Raw genomic sequence first — 20,104 nt, forward strand, 5'->3', positions numbered from 1 at the left:
GACTCCCTTTCAGGTAGAATAGTTGGAAAGGAGGAACATGTCATCATAGCTGGTGACCTAAATTACAACTCTGAACCAGTTCCAGGGCTCAGTGAAATTTTTGAAGAAGAGGACCAAGCCAATAACATTCCAACACTGGACAACATTAAACCTGTCAAATGCACAGTCTTGGCAGTTCAACTAATGAAATTGTCTGCTGAGCATGGCCTCAGGGCCTGTAATGGGCGACTCCCATCAGATAGCTCGAAAAAAAACAACATTTACTAGCAATAATTGTAAGAGCAATCTAGATTTTGTAATCATCTCTATGTCTATCTGGCAGAGTATGATAGATTTTGAGGTAAAGGAGAGGTTAGAAAGTGATCACTTCCCCCTGAGTCTATCGATAGAAGCTTCCTTGCTCCTTGGAGCTGCGTACGTGTCACCAACTGATGTAAATAGTGGAATGAGTGATGAGATCCACATCAGCAACAATAGACGAGCACTCAAATGGCCATTTATATTGGATCATGGTGAGATTCTCGCCGAAATTTATGCACTTTTTGCAGGGACCTTTGGATCATTTGTAGGCTCCCTTATAGATGAAGAAAACTCTGTTTGTTTTATGTCACTTCACAAAAATTTTTTTTTAGATCTAAGAATGTTAGTCACAAAAATGCCAAAGAAAAATCAACAAAAATTGCAGAATCTGTCTCATAGCAAACCATGGTATGACAGACTATGTAGGGAATCCAAGGGGGCACTTCTGCTTGCTATCAAATCTAAATCAGCGGAAGATGTAAAAATAGCAAGGAAAAACTATAAGCAGGTACAAAATGCTTCAAGAAAAGCTTGGGAGGAAGAAAGCTGGGCAGACATGTTAACAGCGGTTAAATCAAAGGATAGTGTAGGGTTCTGGAGGTTAGTCGCCAATGGTAACCACGTAGGGAGAGTGGTAAAGGACGTCTATCTTGACGAGCTAACGTGGGTTAACCACTTCACGAACCTTTACAAAAAGTATGACACTATGCCAAGAGTCCCCGGCGACGATGCCCTGTGCCTCAAACACCCTATAGACTGCCTTGTATTCACATTAGGAGAAACTGAGGTGACAATAAATTCAGTAAAAAATGGCAAAGCGCCAGGGCTAGATAAGATGCCAGGGTACTTGTACAAGCATGATCTAAAGGTATGGGCACCATACATAAATTACCTGTTTAATAAGCTATCCCATAGTCTAGATTTCCCTGAAAGTTGGAGGGGAGCAGAAATTGTTTTAATTTTTAAAAAAGGGGATCAGTTGGATCCTTTTAATTATCGGCCAATCAGCCTGATGGGCATTCTCCAGAAAATCTATTCGAGACACATTTTAACTCGTGTCAACGAATGGTTGGAGGAGAATGCAATCATAACAAAATATCAAGCTGGCTTTCGATGTAAACTGAGCGCCTATACTGCAAATATGTACATATCAAAGAAGGCCACTTATACGTTGCTTTCGTCGATTTGAGAGCAGCGTTCGATCTAGTGCCACGTGACCTTCTATGGAGAACATTGAGTAAAGCAGGGCTTCCAAGCAGTCTGTTGGTACAGATAAAAGAGCTGCATGCTGGGAACTTTGCTAAAGTGCGGTGGGGTCCAAACGGGGAATTGACTCAAAAAATACCTATTGAGTGTGGCGTTCGTCAAGGCTGCGTATTGGCCCCCACACTTTTCTCCCTTTTTGTGAATGACATCCCTGCACACCTAGAGGGATGCATAAATGATTCACCGAAATTGAATGGAGAAAAGGTAACATCAATATTATTCGCAGATGATACCATTCTGATCTCCCAAAAAAAGAAGGGTCTCCAGGCACTACTCAATTCCTTTAGCGACTACTGCAGTAAGAAAGGACTGGAAATTAATGGGAAAAAACAAAATGTATGGCCCTTAATCCATGAAAACCAGACAAAGGCTGTTTAACTCTGAATGGTGAGAAACTGGAATCGGTCCCAAATGTTTCATATTTAGGGGTTACGCTAGATTCTAATTTCTCCTGGCGGCCCCAAATTGAAAAAAGTAAGTTGGTATTTACACAGAATGTAAAGCCTATTCTTAGGAAACAAAGCCTGAGTACTAGTAAAGCTGTGTCTTCAGTAGTTGAGTTATTTAAATTTAAGGTCCAACCAGCGGCATTATATGGCGCAGAAATTTGGGGGCCGATGTCAAAGGACTCCTTCTTCGTGATGGATAACAACTTTATGAGAAGTTTGGTAAGGGCTCCAAGAGGCACTCCTTTAGTGCCAATCAAGTTGGATCTAAATGTTAAAAGAACAGATCACTACACAATTATTCGGCCACTAATGTAATGGGTTAGACGTTGGCGGGTACCTGAACTGCATGATTATAGAGAAGGCTTAAAAGAGATAATGGGGTTGGACAATTCGATTACCATTCCCTGGCTAAAACACGTTAAAACCTGGTTCATTAAAATAGGCCTAAATCATTTCTGGGAGAATCCAGAATGTTTACCGCCGAACTCAAAATTGGTTGTAAAAAGGGCTTTTTGGAGTTTTGTGTCTAACTTAGTAACAAATGTGACCAATGCTGGAACTCTAGTGACCAATTTTCTGAGCTTCAAGGATGAGCCTCTTTTTGAGGCTTCCCTTGATGAAATCGAGCCCCCACTTGCCAAAACCCTTTTTTTAAAACTAAGATATGGGAATCTTTTGACCAAAACAACTTTGGCACGCTGGACTAGGGGTCTAATGGTCCAGCTTCAGTGGCAGATGGAACTTGTATCATGTGTGAAGGCAACCAGAAAGAAGACCACCTTCATATACTTTTCTTCTGTTCAGCCTTTGCATTGGCCAGAAGAAAATGGATTAAGCCCTTATGTTTACTACTAGGAGTAAGATCCTGTAACCAGGCCTTAAGAATAATTAAAACAGACACAGCTCAAACAATAGTATTCAGTGTTAGCCGATTTCTGCACTCAATTTACTTTCTGCGGAGGAAAAAAGGCCTAAAGCTGTAATGCAAAATAAATAAGTTTATATGATCAAATGTGCTCCAGAAATGCTATAAAGGCCTTTGGTATTTTGGTATTGTATTGTGCTCAGAGAAAGTTTTATTGGGGAAATTTACTTTTTGTTTCTTTATATTTTTTTTCTTTTAACTCACATATGTTTTATCCATACTAAACGTATTCAAAAATGTGACTCAATGTATATAATAATGAATTGTGTTGTGACTCTTTTATGGCATTTAAGCCGAAATAAAGAAATTTGATGATGAGTATAACTGTGTTCAGTGACATTGAGAGTTTAGCAGTGCTTTGATAAGTGTGGGCAAGAGTTGCTCTGGTAAATATAGACCAGCAGTCAGCCATAGACATCGAGCATTCAGGTATTGCACAGTGAGACAATTTAAAATATGTAGTTCCCTAATCTATCGACAGTAACATCGACAGTAGATTGTCCTTCTACACAGAAGACAAAGTACTTCAAAAACTGTATATCTTTCATCTTCTTTACTGACACGCCTTTTGAGAATTTACATTTAGTGAAAATCATTGCCCCTTGTTTGTACAAATACACTGAGCTTGCGGCGCTTATGTTTTGATTGTTTACATTTTTTTAGTGTTTTTATGTGTGTGAAGGGGACAGGAGGAGTGAGTCCTTGCAGGCCAAGGATGCACTGTAATGGCCGAAGGGGAGACCTTCCATAATTTGATAAGGTTATTGGCACACTGTCCCTTACTGAAGAACAAACAACAGGGCATCTATTATGCAAAACGAACCCACCTGCTTTAATGCTATAGAGGGTCTTTTTATATCCCACAGAAGCCGCGCTGAGCAACGTTTCCTGATGATTTCTGAGGAAGATGAAAGAAAGTGACAGTAGTTTTTAACAGACCTGTTTTTCGTTTTCGTCCTCCAGCCTGAGTCTCTCTTCTATACAGTTTCTTGCCTGAAGGAAGGCCTTCCTCTGAGCCCTTTCTGTCAAAATCCTCACAAAGATCCCCGACAAGTTTACACTGACAAAAAGAATGACATTGGCCACAAGCTGTAAAGGAAAGAGACGAAAATATCTTAATAAAATGTGATACTATGAAGCATTCTATGTCTTGAGGAAAATACAATTCACAATAATTCTAAGCCATGTTATGTATTAGTTAGTCATGCAGATATCTATCGAGGAATGTACACAGCTTTCAATTTAAAGAGTAAAGAACTTCTCAGATAATAAATTCTATTTGCTTCCAATATACCATTGTCCCTCATTTAGTGATGTATGTTGAACCTACTCTTCTTTGTACCTTCTGAACAAAAATGCTTAATAAAACGAATGTGTTCTTTTCAGATTGCAGGCACCATAATCTCTGCTCATGAAAGAATAGAAAACATCACTAAGTAGGCGTTTGGCACATAATCAGGAGCAAACAAAAGGTAGTCACTATGAACCAGACAGCTGCATTTCCCGCATCTCTTGGAGGTGAACTGAACCAGCTACTGCACAGAAAGACGGATCTGGCCTATTGTCAGTTCCTTTGATAATCCTATATGATGTCTGTATTTTCTACTAATACTCGGAAATTCCTAAAAGGTGACATGATGGAGCTATACAAAGCACTATTAGAAATGGATATTTTGATTGAAATTCCGCTAAATAATGACTGGCTACTCTTTTAAACTTTACTCCTTCGGTGATGTTCTCATTATCGAACTTTCCTATTTCCTTGTTCAGTAAACTCATTTATCATCGCTATTCTGATTCTAAGAGGAATAACCAGCCTCCTATAATCATTTTTTTAATTTAGATTATTCATACACAGACCTTTAAAATGTATTGTAATAGCGACATGATATAGGACTTACTTAACTCCTTCGACGCTCATGACGAGCTCAGCTCGTCATGGTGTACACCTCCATACACTCATGACGAGCTGAGCTCGTCATGAACAATGGGAATCAACATATCTCAGCACACTAGGAAAATAACACTAGCATCGATGGTGTTAAGGGTGGACCTTCCAGTTGTAGTACAGATGGGGTAGTGGAGTCACCCAAACTGCAGCTGGATGCCAAAACTAGAGTTTACCACCATACGGGCAGTATTTTCCCCTCTTAAGCAGCTCATGTCCAATAGACTTGACCCTCTTCAGGGAAAAAAAGAATGATGACATGGTCAACATGCCCTATCTGCATGCTGTTCTCTCAACTGCTGCTCCCAAATTAGTTTCTATTACATTATCTTCATTAATCGGGAAAGGCCAGTGAGTTCTGTCATTTTTTGACACCAAACCTTTTGAATGCACTGTAGTTCTCGCTCACCACAATAGAAACAACATGTAATATTTCAAGACCTTGAAAACCTTTCTGTTTTCAGTCCCAAAGCCTAATTTCTAAGGATTGTCAAGTACGACAGATTCTATTCAGTGTTAGCATGTCTCGGTAATCCACAACATACTTTATAAGTGCATTGTAAGGTATGTTCCGCATACATTTTATGGTTGCTGCACAAGCTTTAAGTGCAGAGTAGGACCATATGCCATGCCCATGTGAATACAGTGGACAATCGATGCTCTGCTAAAATTAGACATACATTTGCCAGTTAGCATCCGAGTTTTATCTGCGGTGGCTGGAGTTTCAGCAAATTCATTGGCAAACTGCACACATGAGCATCTTCAGCGATGTGCTCGATAACAACTTTTCGATATCATCATTAATGTCAACAACTGTGTTGTTTGTGGTGGCAACTGTAATTTAATGCATGTCGTATAAACAATGCCTGTACTATGGCCCTGTGTACAAACTATATAGAGTATTGTAGTTAGACTTGGCACCTTCGGTTTGGTTTCACTAGACTTTTTGCCTCTACCCCCGTACGTTTTGATGCTATGCTGGATTTCGTTTTTGCTGGCTTAGATGCTTTAGACACTTTGCTACTGCTAATCAGTGTCAAAGTGCAAGAGCTCCCTGTGTAAATGTTTATTACAATTGGTTCTGATTAGGAAATTTGATTTACTGGCAAATCCCTAGTAAAATGCATTGAGTGTGCCAGGGTCTGCCAAATGCTACTAGTGGGTCTGCAGCACTGATTGTGTCACCCACATGAGTAGCCATGAAAAGGTATCTCAGACCTGCTACTGCAATGTCTGCGTGCAGTTTTAAACTGCCATGTCGACCTGCCAAGTGCACCCACTTGCCAGGCCCTAAAAGTTCTGGCAAGTGTCCCTTTTCTTACATGTAGGGCACCCCTATGGTAGACCCAAGGTACCCCCATGGGCGAGGTACAGTGTATGTGAAATGTATAACATGTACTGGTGTGTGTGACATGTCCTGATAGTGAAATACTGACAATTTCTTTTTCACTATTGAAAGGCTATATGCCCCATTGGATAGAATGGGAGTTACTTTGTAACATCTTACAAGTCTAACTTCCCATCAGGACAAATAGAAAAATTAAGTTTAGGCTCTCTGAACTCAAAATTTAATAACATAACTTTTGGTAAAGGTGGTTTTAAATTGTGCTTTTAGAAAGTAGGCATTATCTTGTTTAAGCATTCTGTGAGTCCTGGCTGTTTGTGGATTGACTGTCTGGATTTTGGGTGACAAGGGAAACTAAAACTATAATAACTTGCATTATTTATAATTTTCTTTTCTCCTTCTTCTGCCCGCTTTGCATTAGGGGTGGGGCAGGGGAGGAATGGTAGCACAGTCCTAAACAGTCTTGCTCAGTTCACATGTTCTCCAGGCATTCACCCTAAACAGTCACACAAAGGGAGCTGTGGTATGCCCTGCATATCCTGATTGCCCATCACCAGGCTGATGGGCCTACCTGAGATAGAGTGGCGCCTAAATATGTCTGCTCCTGTCCTCTCACAATGCTGTCTCAGCCCCCTGGAGTGAGGCTGGAACTAGCACAGGACAAGGCAGGATCTGTGCACTATAAAGACTAGCCTTTAAAATATGTCTACTTAAAAGACGAAACAGGGAGTAAGTATGGTCCTGTAACCCCGCCATTTTTAGATCACTTGTGGACTAAGGAATCCACCAAGAAGAGAGCTAAAGAGCGGGAGTACTGCCACTGTTCTGTGTTGCTTTGCAGAGTAGGCCTGCAGTTTCTGCTTCTGTCTGTGAGCAGTTAAAGAACTGGACTTTGTTTTTCGGAATCCTACTTTCCAAATTCTCCTGTTGGAATTCTCGTGGCCATCAAAGACTTCTTCTGCAGCCCCCCTGAACTCCACCGCTTAGAGTTCTGACCTCCCATGTGGTGCCAACTCCAGTTCTGGGCCCTTGGAGATGGCTTTGCAGCTTCAAAAGCTGGAAATCCATGCATAACCCTTTAGTGCTGTTTTTCCTGCTGGAAGTTTGCCGCGCGGTTGAAAATCTAAGTCATCGCTGCCGTGCGGCTGCAGAATTGAGGCAGCTACTGTTCACTTCTGGAAGAACCACAGCAGAACAAGACCAGACCAGAGCCCTTATATTCAGATGTCTGAGACTCCCGCTCTGACTTTGATGCAGGCCCTGCTGTGCAGCTAAAGGCATCGATGCATCATCTGCCTGTGGCTGGAAGAATCGACGCTGCACCTGTTTTGCAACTGCATCGACCCAGCGCGCCTAGATTTTCCATGCATCAAACCTGTGCATCAAGTTTCCATTGCATCACCCTGCAAAAATTAGCTGCTTTCGAAATACGATACATTGCTTCTCCTTGCAGTAAGGAATCAACGCAACACTTATCCTGCGTGCAGCAGAACTGATGTCTTCACACCCCTGGGACTCAACAATCGATGCATTGCTGTGTTTTCTGACATTTTCCTCCTTGGCAGCTCTTTTTCATCCTTGATTTTGATGCATCAAAGGTACTTTGTGCTAAAATGAATGTATCCTTAGAGTTCAATAGACTAAATTGCATAAACCTTTAAAAAGTGATATCTTGAGTTGTGTATGTTGGATTTTAGTTATTTTGGTCTTGTTTGGTTTAGATAAAGAGTAGATATTTTTCTAAACTAGTGTGGTGTCCATTTGTATTGTTTTCACTGTGTTGCTGTTTGTTTTATGTACAAATACTTTATAAGTTGCCTCTGAGATAAGCCAGACTGCTAGTGCCAAGCTACCAAGGGGGTGAGCTGGGGTTCTCTTGGGTGTGTAACTCCCTTACCCTGACTAAAAGGAAAAGTTTCTACTTGGACAGGTTGCATACCACTGCCCTCTAGAGACCACATTTATAAGAACAGCCAGCAAATGTATGCAATGCAGGAGTTGAAGTGAACCTGTTGCTTCCTTAATGAAAAATTGAGTCTGCCTGGAGTCCCGCTTAGCTTTAAGATGAGAGCTCATTGATTAAAAGTTATATTATATTTTCTCAGCACTGGCCAGATTTATTGTTTGTATCTGACGCTGGGTTTCTTATTCTCTATTTTGCTATTCTCATCCGATTGACAAATCCAAAGATACGTTTATATTAATTTTCTTTAAAAAATCATTTTTGATTTGGAAGTAAAATGCACACCAAGTAACAATATCTGCTCTGGATAAATGACATACAAGTGACACAGATGAGAAATATTTCCAAACAAGCATTCCATAGATACCGATACAACTTTTTTGTATTTTGTTGGATGATTGAGTATCACTTTACAAAAAATCTAATTGTTGTTAGAAAACTTGAACCTCTATCTGATAAGGAGCAGAAAATATTTTTTTCACAAGATGTATGACACTTCCATAAATCTTCATGATGAAATAAGAACAATGGGTAAAAAAAATAGGAGATATTCTGAGCAGTTATTACCTTTTTGAGGTTTTTTGTAGGGAAAGACTGTCAAACAGTACAAGTGGAAAAAAGCCACAATTTACAAGGAAAATATCCTCTCACACATCTTGAAGAAAGTCTGAAAATGAATGGGATCTGAAACACGTGGATGAAAATCTAAAACTGAAAATTTAAGTAAACCAGTATAGAGAAGTTAATTCCTAAAACCCACAGCTGTGGGGAGAATTATCATGTCAAAAACAAAGCTGCATGTTTCCCTCTTCCATCCATACTTATTCCGTAAGGCTTTTAAATATACTAGGTAGTATTTTAAAGCATTCAATTCTATAACTACACATAGATCATAGTCATTAACATTGTGAAGTGCCCTCTAAATGTGTTCAGAAAACATTCATATGTTTGTGAATGCCACTGAATATAACAAAATTAAAATTGTGGTATAAAATAAATAAAGTGGATGGTAAGTGAAGTTAGCCAAAATGAGCCTTTCAACCCGTTTCTTATTTGTATTTACATATCCAGGATGTTTGAATGTTCACTGCCAAGTTTCCTAGTTTGATCAAGTGAGAAAGCATCCCATTATCAATATAAGTGTCCTCTCATACAGTGTTCTAGACTCCAAAATATCAAAAATTGCAAATATATTACTTTAAATTGAAAAATAATTAACATGGAATCCCCTTGAGTTGTCCTTTGTATAATAATGCTCTTTTAGTAGTTTATATATGGATGTAGAATTTATTTAGTTTCTAGAGTGCATGATTACCCGAAGATGTTCTGGCGCTAAAGATGAAAGCATCCCTCCACTATGAAATATTGAAATATTTAGGCTTTTAGGACCTTGTAAAATCTTAGAAGATTGACCTTGTAACATATTTCAAAATAGTTATTTTTCCACATCTGTCCTGAGATTACTGAGAAACATGTTCTCCAAGCCTGGCCTTGCCAAATTTTGGAATGACAGCGAGGTAGCAAGAGGCATAATGCAACACTCTGGGAGAGGTATATCTTTTCAACATGGAGGAAATTATTTATTTATATATTCAGTATGCATAAATATATTTTGTATATTTACTCAATTTAATATCAAATTAACATTGCATAACGTTTTATATAATGATATCTATAGGGTTTCATATTTATAAGTACAAACATGTCAAATGTTTGCACCATATTATAGCAATAAAACGCTTATTAATGAGGAAACATTGTGCAATCTGCATGTAGTGCCTGCTGGAAATTCCAAAACAGGATACTTAAAAAAGGCAGAATGTTGTTAGATTATCCTGAGTAATTAGGTCCCTCCAGCCACAAACTAGAAACAAACCAATTATAAAATATAGGTTAAATTATGTAACACAAAATGCACTTGGCAAGCCTGCAGGATTTGTTTTCTCTTGTCAATTCAATTTATAATATAGAATTGATAAGGCACTTCCTCCAAAGCACTTCTTATTGTTACAAAATTAGACACATAATGACTGCGTTACAAAACACCAGAAACAGTATCAAAATTCCACTAGCTAAGAGAAACAAGGATTTGCAATGCAATCGGCCTCGCCTTTGGGGCCTTCGAAGTATTTAGCCATGCAGAACATTTTTTGCAGCTGGTTGGCCAGTAGCAGTTCCACCGGGAAGCAGGGAAAGGAAACAGTGCTTCAAAACTGCCATGATTTCTGTTTTTAATAGTCAAATAAATAAACAAAGGACATTGTGAAATGCAAGGCTGGAACAATGACAAGGGAGATCGGTGAAATGTTTACATCTGCAGGGGGAAAATCATCTGTCAAACCACAGGGGGTCTACCAACCCAGCACTGATATCTGAAAAACAAAATTAATGGGTTGGGTACAAAGGTAGAACGAGAAGTAAACTAACCCGAATGTTTAATTGGCTTTACAGCAATAACATCTTACATTCAATCTGCTGGACCTCTGCCAAAGCCATGCAGGGTCATTGTAAAGAAGACCCTGTAAATGCTTTAGGCTATAAATTAAGCTGGTTGCCTCCAAATATCTCTGAACCATTTGTCTGGTGGTTCGCGGAAAGTGGAACACTTATTTCAAAGAACAGGTGCTTCAATAATGGAGGTCACAATTATTAACATTCTTTGGTATGATGGAAGGCTGTGTATTGGGCAGATCTCTGTAAAAGGGACTTAACCCACTGGGCAGCCTAGCTAGCCTGCCTATAAATCTGCAACAAATTCACTAGCTCCCATCTTCTCCTTTCCCCATGCGCACAAGGAGTCCAGAGGCGAGACAGGCTCAGCCGATAACTGTGGAGATGAGCGGGAGGGAGGTTGGTGGAGAAATAATGATAAAATGGGTGCCATGCAACAACATCATGCGCGGTGCCCATACATATTAAATTAAGCGGGTGCCATGATTATGCGTGCCGCCTGTGCATATATTTTTTAAAAATTCCTATAAAATGGGTGCCGTGCAAAAACATCATGCACAGCGCCCGTGCATATTAAATTAAGCGGGCGCCGTGATCATGCGCTGCGCCCGTGCATATATTATAATCATTTGACAGGCCTCTTGTAAAAATGAAAACGCGAATTGCACGCTGAATGTTGCAGGTAAGCCTGTAGTGCCTGCAGTCGTTAAGACACATGAAAGAAAGTAGTGCTTACAGACTTAAAAAGATGTACCGTGTAACAACCGAAGTAAAGGGGCCAGTAGCCATGGGAGGTTCAAATAAATGCAAGGCCGTACTAAGGAGGGACTAACAAGCCAATTACTGAATCAGATGGCACAATTTACGAAATACAAAGACACAAGTCAATGAAAAATATGGGCAGAGAGTAGGTGGGGTTTCTCTTCCATACTCTACTACAGCAGATCCTCAGAACAGCACATGAGTGCCTGCTCAGGGCCCGACCTAAAAAGCAAGCTTATCAAGGCTGCAGCAGAATGAAAAGAAAAAAATTAGAGCATTATACAGACTCCGAGCAAGATGCAATTAAAACTGGAACGAGATTGAGCAGAGGGCATGCAGAAAGGGCAACCACCGTCTGGTAGTAAAATAAAGGTTACAAGCAGAAACACAGCAGAAGAAAGACATGGGGAAACAGCAGCGGTCCATGGAGGGAGTTGCGGTGGGGCAGAAAGGCGGGGTGGGAAAGGGGCAGGGTGGGGTTGCTAAAAACTGGAATATGGATAATTGGAGGTAAGTAAACAATTTAATTAATAAAACAAATTTCGTAGCGCGCGCTGCATCACATTTTGCGATTAATACAAAATTCCTTTTATTAATTAAATTGTTTATTTACCTTTAATTATCCATATTCTGGTTTTTAGCACCCCCCACCCTGCCCCTCCCCCACCCCGCCTTTCTGCCCCACTGCAACTCCTTCCACGGGCTGCGACTGTGGGGAAACCAATACAGGAAGAAACGTAGAAATAATACAAATTAAAAAAACATAAGGTCAAACAATTGATCCTAGATTTACACACCAAACGGGGATCCCATGGGCCCCACCCTTCAATTTCAATGTAATTGTCTTATAGCTCAGTTAACAAAGCAATATTTAATATAAATCTATTACTTGACGGATTTAAAAGTGATTTTTGCCATACAACATATTGACCTTTTCACCAATAATTACTATACATCAATACTTAACAAATGAATATGATAGTGAAAATCAAAGTAATTGCTTAAGCATTAGGTAGCAAAGAAAAGATAGCGATAAAAATACTGTCAAGTTTCAAACAACCATCGGTTGTAATCAAAGACGATACACTAGAAACTTATCTAATTATGTAATTCTAAGATGTTAGCATATATTAGGAATTAGTTAGAAGACTAACCGACACTTGGCTCACAATAGCAGAGAGGATTGGCCTATGAATGGTTTTCCAACACCCTGCACGGGAATGTGAGGACATTAGAAACGGATCACTGAAAGAATATCGATGACACAAATATAGACTTACCAAAATATCGAGTAAAAAATATAGAATGCAAAAATATCGGCTCCCTATCTCCAAACAGGTAAGTACAAAAATATCGAATCAGAAATATCGTTGTAAAAAATATAGTTAGTCAAAATATCGAATTTTTTAAATGTCTTAAAAGTAATTTAAAATTAATGAAATAATAAATATAAATAACTTAAACATACTTAAAGTACTTAAATAACCTTAAAATTAATAAATAATTAATGTAACAAAAAAATTGTTTAATACTTATATATATATATATATATATATATATATATATATATACATACATAATATTAATAAAAAAATATACAATATTTTTACCGTAGGATAGCGAAAGGGTTAAATTTACTAGTACCACTCCAGTAAGTGCAACAGTAGAGAAAACATTGGATAGCGTAGCAGTAAAAATTAATATTCCCACTCCAGTGAGTGCAACAGTAGGGAAAGTGTTGGATAGCGGTAGGGTAAAAATGACTATTCCCACTCCAGAGAGTGCAACAGTCGGGAAAGTGTTGGATAGCGTAGGGGTAAAAATTACTATTCCAACTCCAGAGAGTGCAACAGTAGGGAAAGCGTTGGATAGTGTAGGGGTAAAAATTACTCTTCCCACTCCTGTTAGTGCAACAGTAGGGAAAGCTTTGGATAGCGTAGGGGTAAAAATTACTATTCCCACTCCAGAGAGTGCAACAGTAGGGAAAGCATTGGATAGTGGGAGGATAAAAATAACAATTCCCACTCCAGAGAGTGCAACAGTAGGGAAAGCGTTGGATAGCGTAGAGGTAAACATTACTATTCCCACTCCAGTGAGTGCAACAGTAGGGAAAGCGTTGGATAGCGTAGGGGTAAAAATTACTATTCCCACTCCAGAGAGTGCAACGGTAGGGAAAGCATTGGATAGCGTAGGCATAAAGTTTACTATTCCCACTCCAATGAGTGCAACAGTAGGGAAAGCGTTGGATAGCGTAGAGGTAAAAATTACTATTCCCACTCCAGTGAGTGCAACAGTAGGGAAAGCGTTGGATAGCGTAGGGGTAAAAATTACTATTCCCACTCCAATGAGTGCAACAGTAGGAAAAGCGTTGGATAGCTGGAGGGGAAAAACTACTATCCCCACTCCAGAGAGTGCAACAGTAGAGAAAGCGTTGGATAGCGTAAAGGTAAAAATTACTATTCCCACTCCAGAGAGTGAACAGTAGGGAAAGCATTGGATAGCGTAGGCATAAAATGTACTATTCCCACTCCAGTGAGTGCAATAGTAGGGAAAGCGTTGGATAGCGGTAGGGTAAAAATTACTATTCCCACTCCAGAGAATGCAACAGTAGGGAAAGTGTTGGATAGCGTAGGGGTAAAAATTACTATTCCCACTCCTGTTAGTGCAACAGTAGGGAAAGCGTTGGATAGCGTAGGGGTAAAAATTACTATTCCCACTCCAGAGAGTGCAACAGTAGGGAAAGCGTTGGATAGCGTAGGGGTAAAAATTACTATTCCCACTACTGTTAGTGCAACAGCAGGGAAAGCGTTGGATAGCGTACGGATAAAAATTATTATTCCCACTCCAATGAGTGCAACAGTAGGAAAAGCGTTGGATAGCAGGAGGGTAAAAATTACTATTCCCACTTCAGAGAGTGCAACAGTGGGGAAAGCGCTGGATAGGGTAGAGGTAACAATTACTATTTCCACTCCAGTGAGTGCAACAGTAGGGAAAGCGTTGGATAGTATAGGGGTAAAAATTACTATTCCCACTCCAGTGAGTACAACAGTAGGGAAAGTGTTGGATAGCGTAGTAGTAAACATTACTATTCCCACTCCACAGAGGGGAACAGTAGGGTAAGTGTTGGATAGCGTAGGAGTAAAAATTACTATACCCACTCCAGTGAGTGCAACAGTAGGGAAAGGATTGGATAGCGTAGGGGTAAAAATTACTATTCACACTCCAGAGAGTGCAACAGTAGGGAAAGTAAATACTTCATATATGAATTTTTTTTATTACATATTAATACCGATTACAAATTAATTAAATGTAATTATTGATTTTATATAACATAATAATTAATCAATTAAAAATACAAATAAAAATTAATTATTAAAAATAATCACCTATTAATACACATATTTGCCAATTAACAATTATTTAATTAACAATTAAAAAATAATTAAAAATTACAACAAAACAAAAAAAATTAAGATATTTAATTAATTACAATTAAATTACTTCCCACCCTATTCCCCTACAAACTCACAACCTGCAACAGAAAAAAATAATAAAATTAACATAATTATCAATTAATCAATTAATTAAAATAAATTACCAATTATATTTTATTTAATTACCAGTTAAAATTTTATTATCAAATAATTCAAAATAAATACCAATAAATAAATTAAAAAATGTAGTTAACCATAATTAAATTACTTACCACCCTATTCCCCTATAAACCCACAACCCGCTACAGAAAATAAATTAATAAAATTAACATAATTATCAATTAATCAATTAATTAAAATCAATTACCAATTATATTTTAATTAATTACCAATTAATATTTAATTAACAAATAATTCAAAATAAATACCAATAAATAAATTAACATATTTAATTGATTTCAAATAAATGACTTCCCACCCTATTCCCCTATAAACCCACAACCCGCTACAGAATTATATTACGAAAAAGTGTAATACCATAAAATTAATTAATTAAAATAAATTATGAAATAAATATACACTTTTCACACATATACTAACATAAAAAACACTTTAAAATAATTGGATATTATTAAAAAATTAATATTAACTTACTTACCTCAAATTCAATATTTTTGTTGTCTATATTCTGTCCATTCAATATTTTTGTTGTCTATATTCTGTCCATTCTATATTTTTGTTGTCTATATTCTGTCCATTCGATATTGTGTCCATTCTATATGTTTAATGTTTTATTTCCCAATAATAAATTGAAAATAGGGGAAATGAGAGGGGAAAAAGTAAGAGATAAAAAAGAAAGAAAACAAATATTAACCTTAAGACAATGCTAATATGAGTCGGGAAGAGAGGCTACTTGGGTGTGGAACACGTGCTGAAGCTGCCGGGAGAATATATCTTACTGGTCACTTCCCTATTTCCCTGAACGATGCAACAAGATGATAAGACAAAAAGGTGGTTTGCTTTTCATGGAATGTTTGGCACACCCTTGTTGCTTAGTACTTGCAAGCATTCAGCTGATTTTCAGGTTAGTGTCATTTTTCAATTAGCAACTTCCTACCTTTGTAGTTGAAGGAATTGAGAGTGGAGTGGTGAGAAAAGTTAAAGGAAAGTAATTGGAGGTCTATTCCATGAGTGCATGTGAAGTTTATAAATACTTTTGAACTCTAGTTATCCTCGGTATTCTCCGTCAACTGTCCATCAGTGTGCACATTCAAAGATTCTAGGCAGACCCATTTGTTCAGTTGGTGGTTTACCAGAGGAAGATTTTATATTTTGCTCTTTGTTTCCTATTCTTAACTTCACATCTCCTTAAAATGATATGTTAATAGTATTGCAGAGTTAATGGAAGTGCATTTTGATTCGGAAGATCACACTTCTGAACTATGTCTGTGGTGTGTGTACTCTGCCAGTTTTAAATTAGATACTGCTTCCACCACTCCATTTCACATTAATGCTATGAGCTCACTGGTCAACAGTTTCAAGTAGCCTCTAACTGTCAGATTGCTGAGTATATATCCCATCACTTCTCTTCTTATAAAGTTTACCTTTACTTCTTGTTAGACATGGGGTCTCCAGTTGGCAGTGGTAAACACTCTGTATAAGTAGGGAGCCTTCCTTCTAGTCAGGATAAGGGGATAACACACCTAATATAACACCTACTACCCTCTTGGTAGTTTGGCATGAGCAGTCAAACCTATCCCAGATGAAATGTGTAAAGTATGTGTACATAGCACCCATAGTAAACCCAGTGAACACACAAAAAATGGATGTCACACTGGTTTTGAAATTTGAAGTATATTTATCTAAACTAAACAAGACTAAAACAACAAAACTCCAACATACACAACTCAAGCTATGACTTTTAAACGGTTTCAAGCAATTGTGTTTAAAGAACTCTATGGATGCTGTCATTTTACACAAAGTAACTCAGATGCGTCAAAATCGACAAGACAAAACAGCTGCAGAGGAGGTAAGTATTAAAAATACATTCCTGAGTCCACGCAGGGGCGATGCCTCAGTTCTGCCGCATGCAGGAGAGGTGTTGTGTCGAATCCTGACTGTAGGGGGAAGAGATGCGTCAAAATCCAAGATGGTTCTGATTTGCAGGTGATGCTTTGGAAACGTGGCACACAGGTGCAATGCGTGGAAATCTAAATGAGCTGGAGGTCGATGCGGCGGCAGCAAACATATGATGCTTCGATTTCTTCAGCTGTGGTCCCACAATGCGTCAATTCTATCAGCAGCACAGCAGGGCCTGTGTCGGAGTCAGTTTTGAGAAAAACAGGCGCTGGAAGGGTGATGAGTTGATTTTGATGGTTTCAAGCAGGTCTTTGCAGCAGGAACAACGTCCACGGGCCCAAAACTGGATTTGGCACTGTAAGGCCAAATCCAAGAAGTATCCACAAAACACAGTTCTTCTAGTCAGTAGCTCTCTCCGGAGTCACCTTGATGCTGAAAACAACAGAGTCTAACAGTTCCAGTTGACCGTGTCGGTATGGGCCAGCTAAAGTGCCAACAGACTTGTGAACAGTACCTTTCTTGGTGTGGCCAAAACGTTGGTGCGAGTCAGTCGGGGCAACCATCACGGTTGCGTTGCAAAATGGAAGTGGTCCAGGGTGCAGTGCCCTCACTATGAGGTGCAGGTACTGTGATGATCATCCAAACAGTGTTGGTGAGACCAAGGCCTACGATGCGGGTGAGGTGGTGCTCGATGTGGTGCTTGCAGGTTGTGGTGCAGGCGACGGATTCAGTTGATGTTCGGGTCGGGCAGCAATGGTGTCGGTGACATCCAGGCATGGTGAAACAAGGCATTGCAGAATGCGGTGCTCACAGGACACATCCAGACGCATAGGTGAGACCAAGGTTGCGGTGCCGCAGTGCCTTCTGCGGACCTTCAGGACACGGAATCCTGTGACTTACTCAGTGACAGAGTTGGTTGCTCTTTTCTCCTGCAGCGACTGAAACCAAAGGTTCTAGAGATGGTAACAAAGAATGATTGGTGAGGTGATTGTTGTTCCTGAGACCTATTAAACTGGAGGCAAGCTCCATTAACAATCCCTTGGAGATACATTCTCAAGTACGATACACACACTGTTCCTATCCTTGACAGAAACAGCTGCTGCAGGCCACAGCAAAGGGGCATTATTCATTCACCAGTTTCTTCCAGCTCCTCTCCTTGGCAGAGTTTCCTCTTGAAGTCCTAAAGTGTTCTAAAGTTCAGGGGTCTGGGCCCCACTTTTTTTAGCACACATTCCTTTGTTCTCTCGTGCAGATAAGCTCTTTGCCCAACCAAAACCAATTCTGTCCTCTCTGGTACTGCTGCCCGGCAGGAGGTGGAGACAGCATTGTGTAAGGCATATCAGGCCGATTCATGTGAAAGGAAATGTCCTACCCCCTACTCTAAATGCAGCCTAGGTCTCTTCAGACCAGCCCTGACTCATCCAGGAAAGGCAGGACACACCTTAACCTGCCCCGTGGCTGCCTACAGTGAATGCACATCCCCAGCCCAGACAGTTAATACACAAACCAGCAGAGGCAAACAGGAGGGCTAAGCAAGAAAATACCTACTTTCTATAAGGGGTACTTTCAAACACAAAATGTAAAAATCATTTTTACTCTTTAGAATTCAGGCATTCTAAACGTCGCCTTCCTATCTTGTCCCACTGGGAAGTCATATTTTTAAGATGTTATAAATTAACTCTCATTCTCTCCTATGGGACAGATAGCCTTACAATAGTGAAAAACTAAATTGGCAGTATTTCACTATCAGGACATGCTACACACATCAAGGCATGTCCTTCCTTTCACATATACTGTTCCCTGACCACAGATGTACCTTGGGCATGCTTTAGGGGTGACTCACATGTAAGAAAAGTAAAGGTTAGGACCTGGCAAGTGGGTGTACTTGCCAGGTCAACATGGCAGTACCAGACTACACACAAACACTGCAATGGCAGGCCTGAGACCCCTTTGCAAGGCTGCTTGTGTGGGTGATATAACCAGTGCTGCAGGCCCACTAGCAGCATTTGGTTTACAGGCCCTGGGCAAACACAGTGCACTGTACTAGGGGCCTAATAGTAAACCAAATAAGCCAATCAGGGAAACACTAATCCATGATAACAATTTACAGAGGGAGCACTTGAACTTTGGCACTGAACATCAGTGGCAAAGTGCCCAAAGCATTTGGACCAGCAAAATCGAAGTCCAACACACAGCAAAAAAACAGGAGGCAAAGACAAAAATACAGGGGAACCTGTAGCAGAGACCCTGACTGACCTGGAAAAGAGGGGGAAGCTACAGTAAGTGCGTCTCTCACAGTGGGTTCCTCACAGAGGAAGCACTTGAGGCACAGTGCTCTTGGCTTAGACCACAAGCGTTTGGCACCACTTTAATTAAATCACCAGTTCTTTGGCCCTTCTCACAACAGCGCTCAGTAGGCCAAGAATGAAGATCTCTACATACGCTTACTTGGTTCAAAGGTCAGAGACATGGCCGCAGTGCACAGCACTCCAGGGCACCAAGAAAAAAAAGTGCTCACCACACGCTTCCTTTTACACACGCGAAGAACAGTGCCATCCTTCTCCTGCTCAGGACAGAAGCAGCAACTGCAGGCCAACCCACCCCTCACATATCAAGGAGCAGGGCTCCCCACACAGCTCTACCAGCTGTCCTTCCGGGGAGGTTCCAATTCTGACCCATAACAGATCTTTTTGAAGTCTTTGATTTCCCTGAGACTTCCAGCAGGAGGCTCTCCTCGTGATGGTAGAACATCTACGTGCGGTGTTGGATGCTGGTCAGACGGCGGCGCTGATATTGTTAGACCTCAGCGCCGCCTTTGACACGGTCTCTCACAGTATCCTTCTGCATCGGCTCGAGGAGATTGGTGTTGGGGGCCAGGCGCTGCAGTGGTTCCGCTCCTTCCTCTGCAATCGTTCCTTCTGTGTTGCCATCCCTCCCTTCAAGTCCAATTTCCAGCACTGGCCATGGGGGTTCCGCAGGGATCCTCGCTGAGTCCCATGTTGTTCAATCTCTACGTGAGACCGCTGGCTGAGGTCGCCAGGCAGTGGGGCCTAACCTTGGTCTCATATGCCGACGACACACAGCTGGCGGTTACTCTCAGCGGGGATGCGGAACAAGATGCCCCCAGGTTTCAGGATGGACTGAAGGCAGTGGCTAGCTGGTTGACGGGGAACTGTCTCCAG

At 40.2% G+C, this 20,104-nt stretch overlaps 1 protein-coding gene across 2 annotated transcripts in view; it reads right to left on the reverse strand.

The window, feature by feature from the left end:
* ADCY1 (adenylate cyclase 1) overlaps window positions 1–20,104 on the reverse strand; it is a 1,293,742-nt gene that overhangs the window by 1,004,280 nt on the left and 269,358 nt on the right. For both annotated transcript variants that reach the window (XM_086966836.1, XM_086966835.1), the window contains exon 2: window positions 3,880–4,029. In XM_086966836.1, coding sequence (XP_086822962.1) covers window positions 3,880–4,029 — 150 coding nt within the window. The remainder of the gene's footprint in view (window positions 1–3,879; window positions 4,030–20,104) is intronic.

Source organism: Lissotriton vulgaris, chromosome 4_1 (genome assembly GCF_964263255.1).
Source record: "Lissotriton vulgaris chromosome 4_1, aLisVul1.2, whole genome shotgun sequence".
NCBI classification, from domain to species: Eukaryota; Metazoa; Chordata; class Amphibia; order Caudata; family Salamandridae; genus Lissotriton; species Lissotriton vulgaris.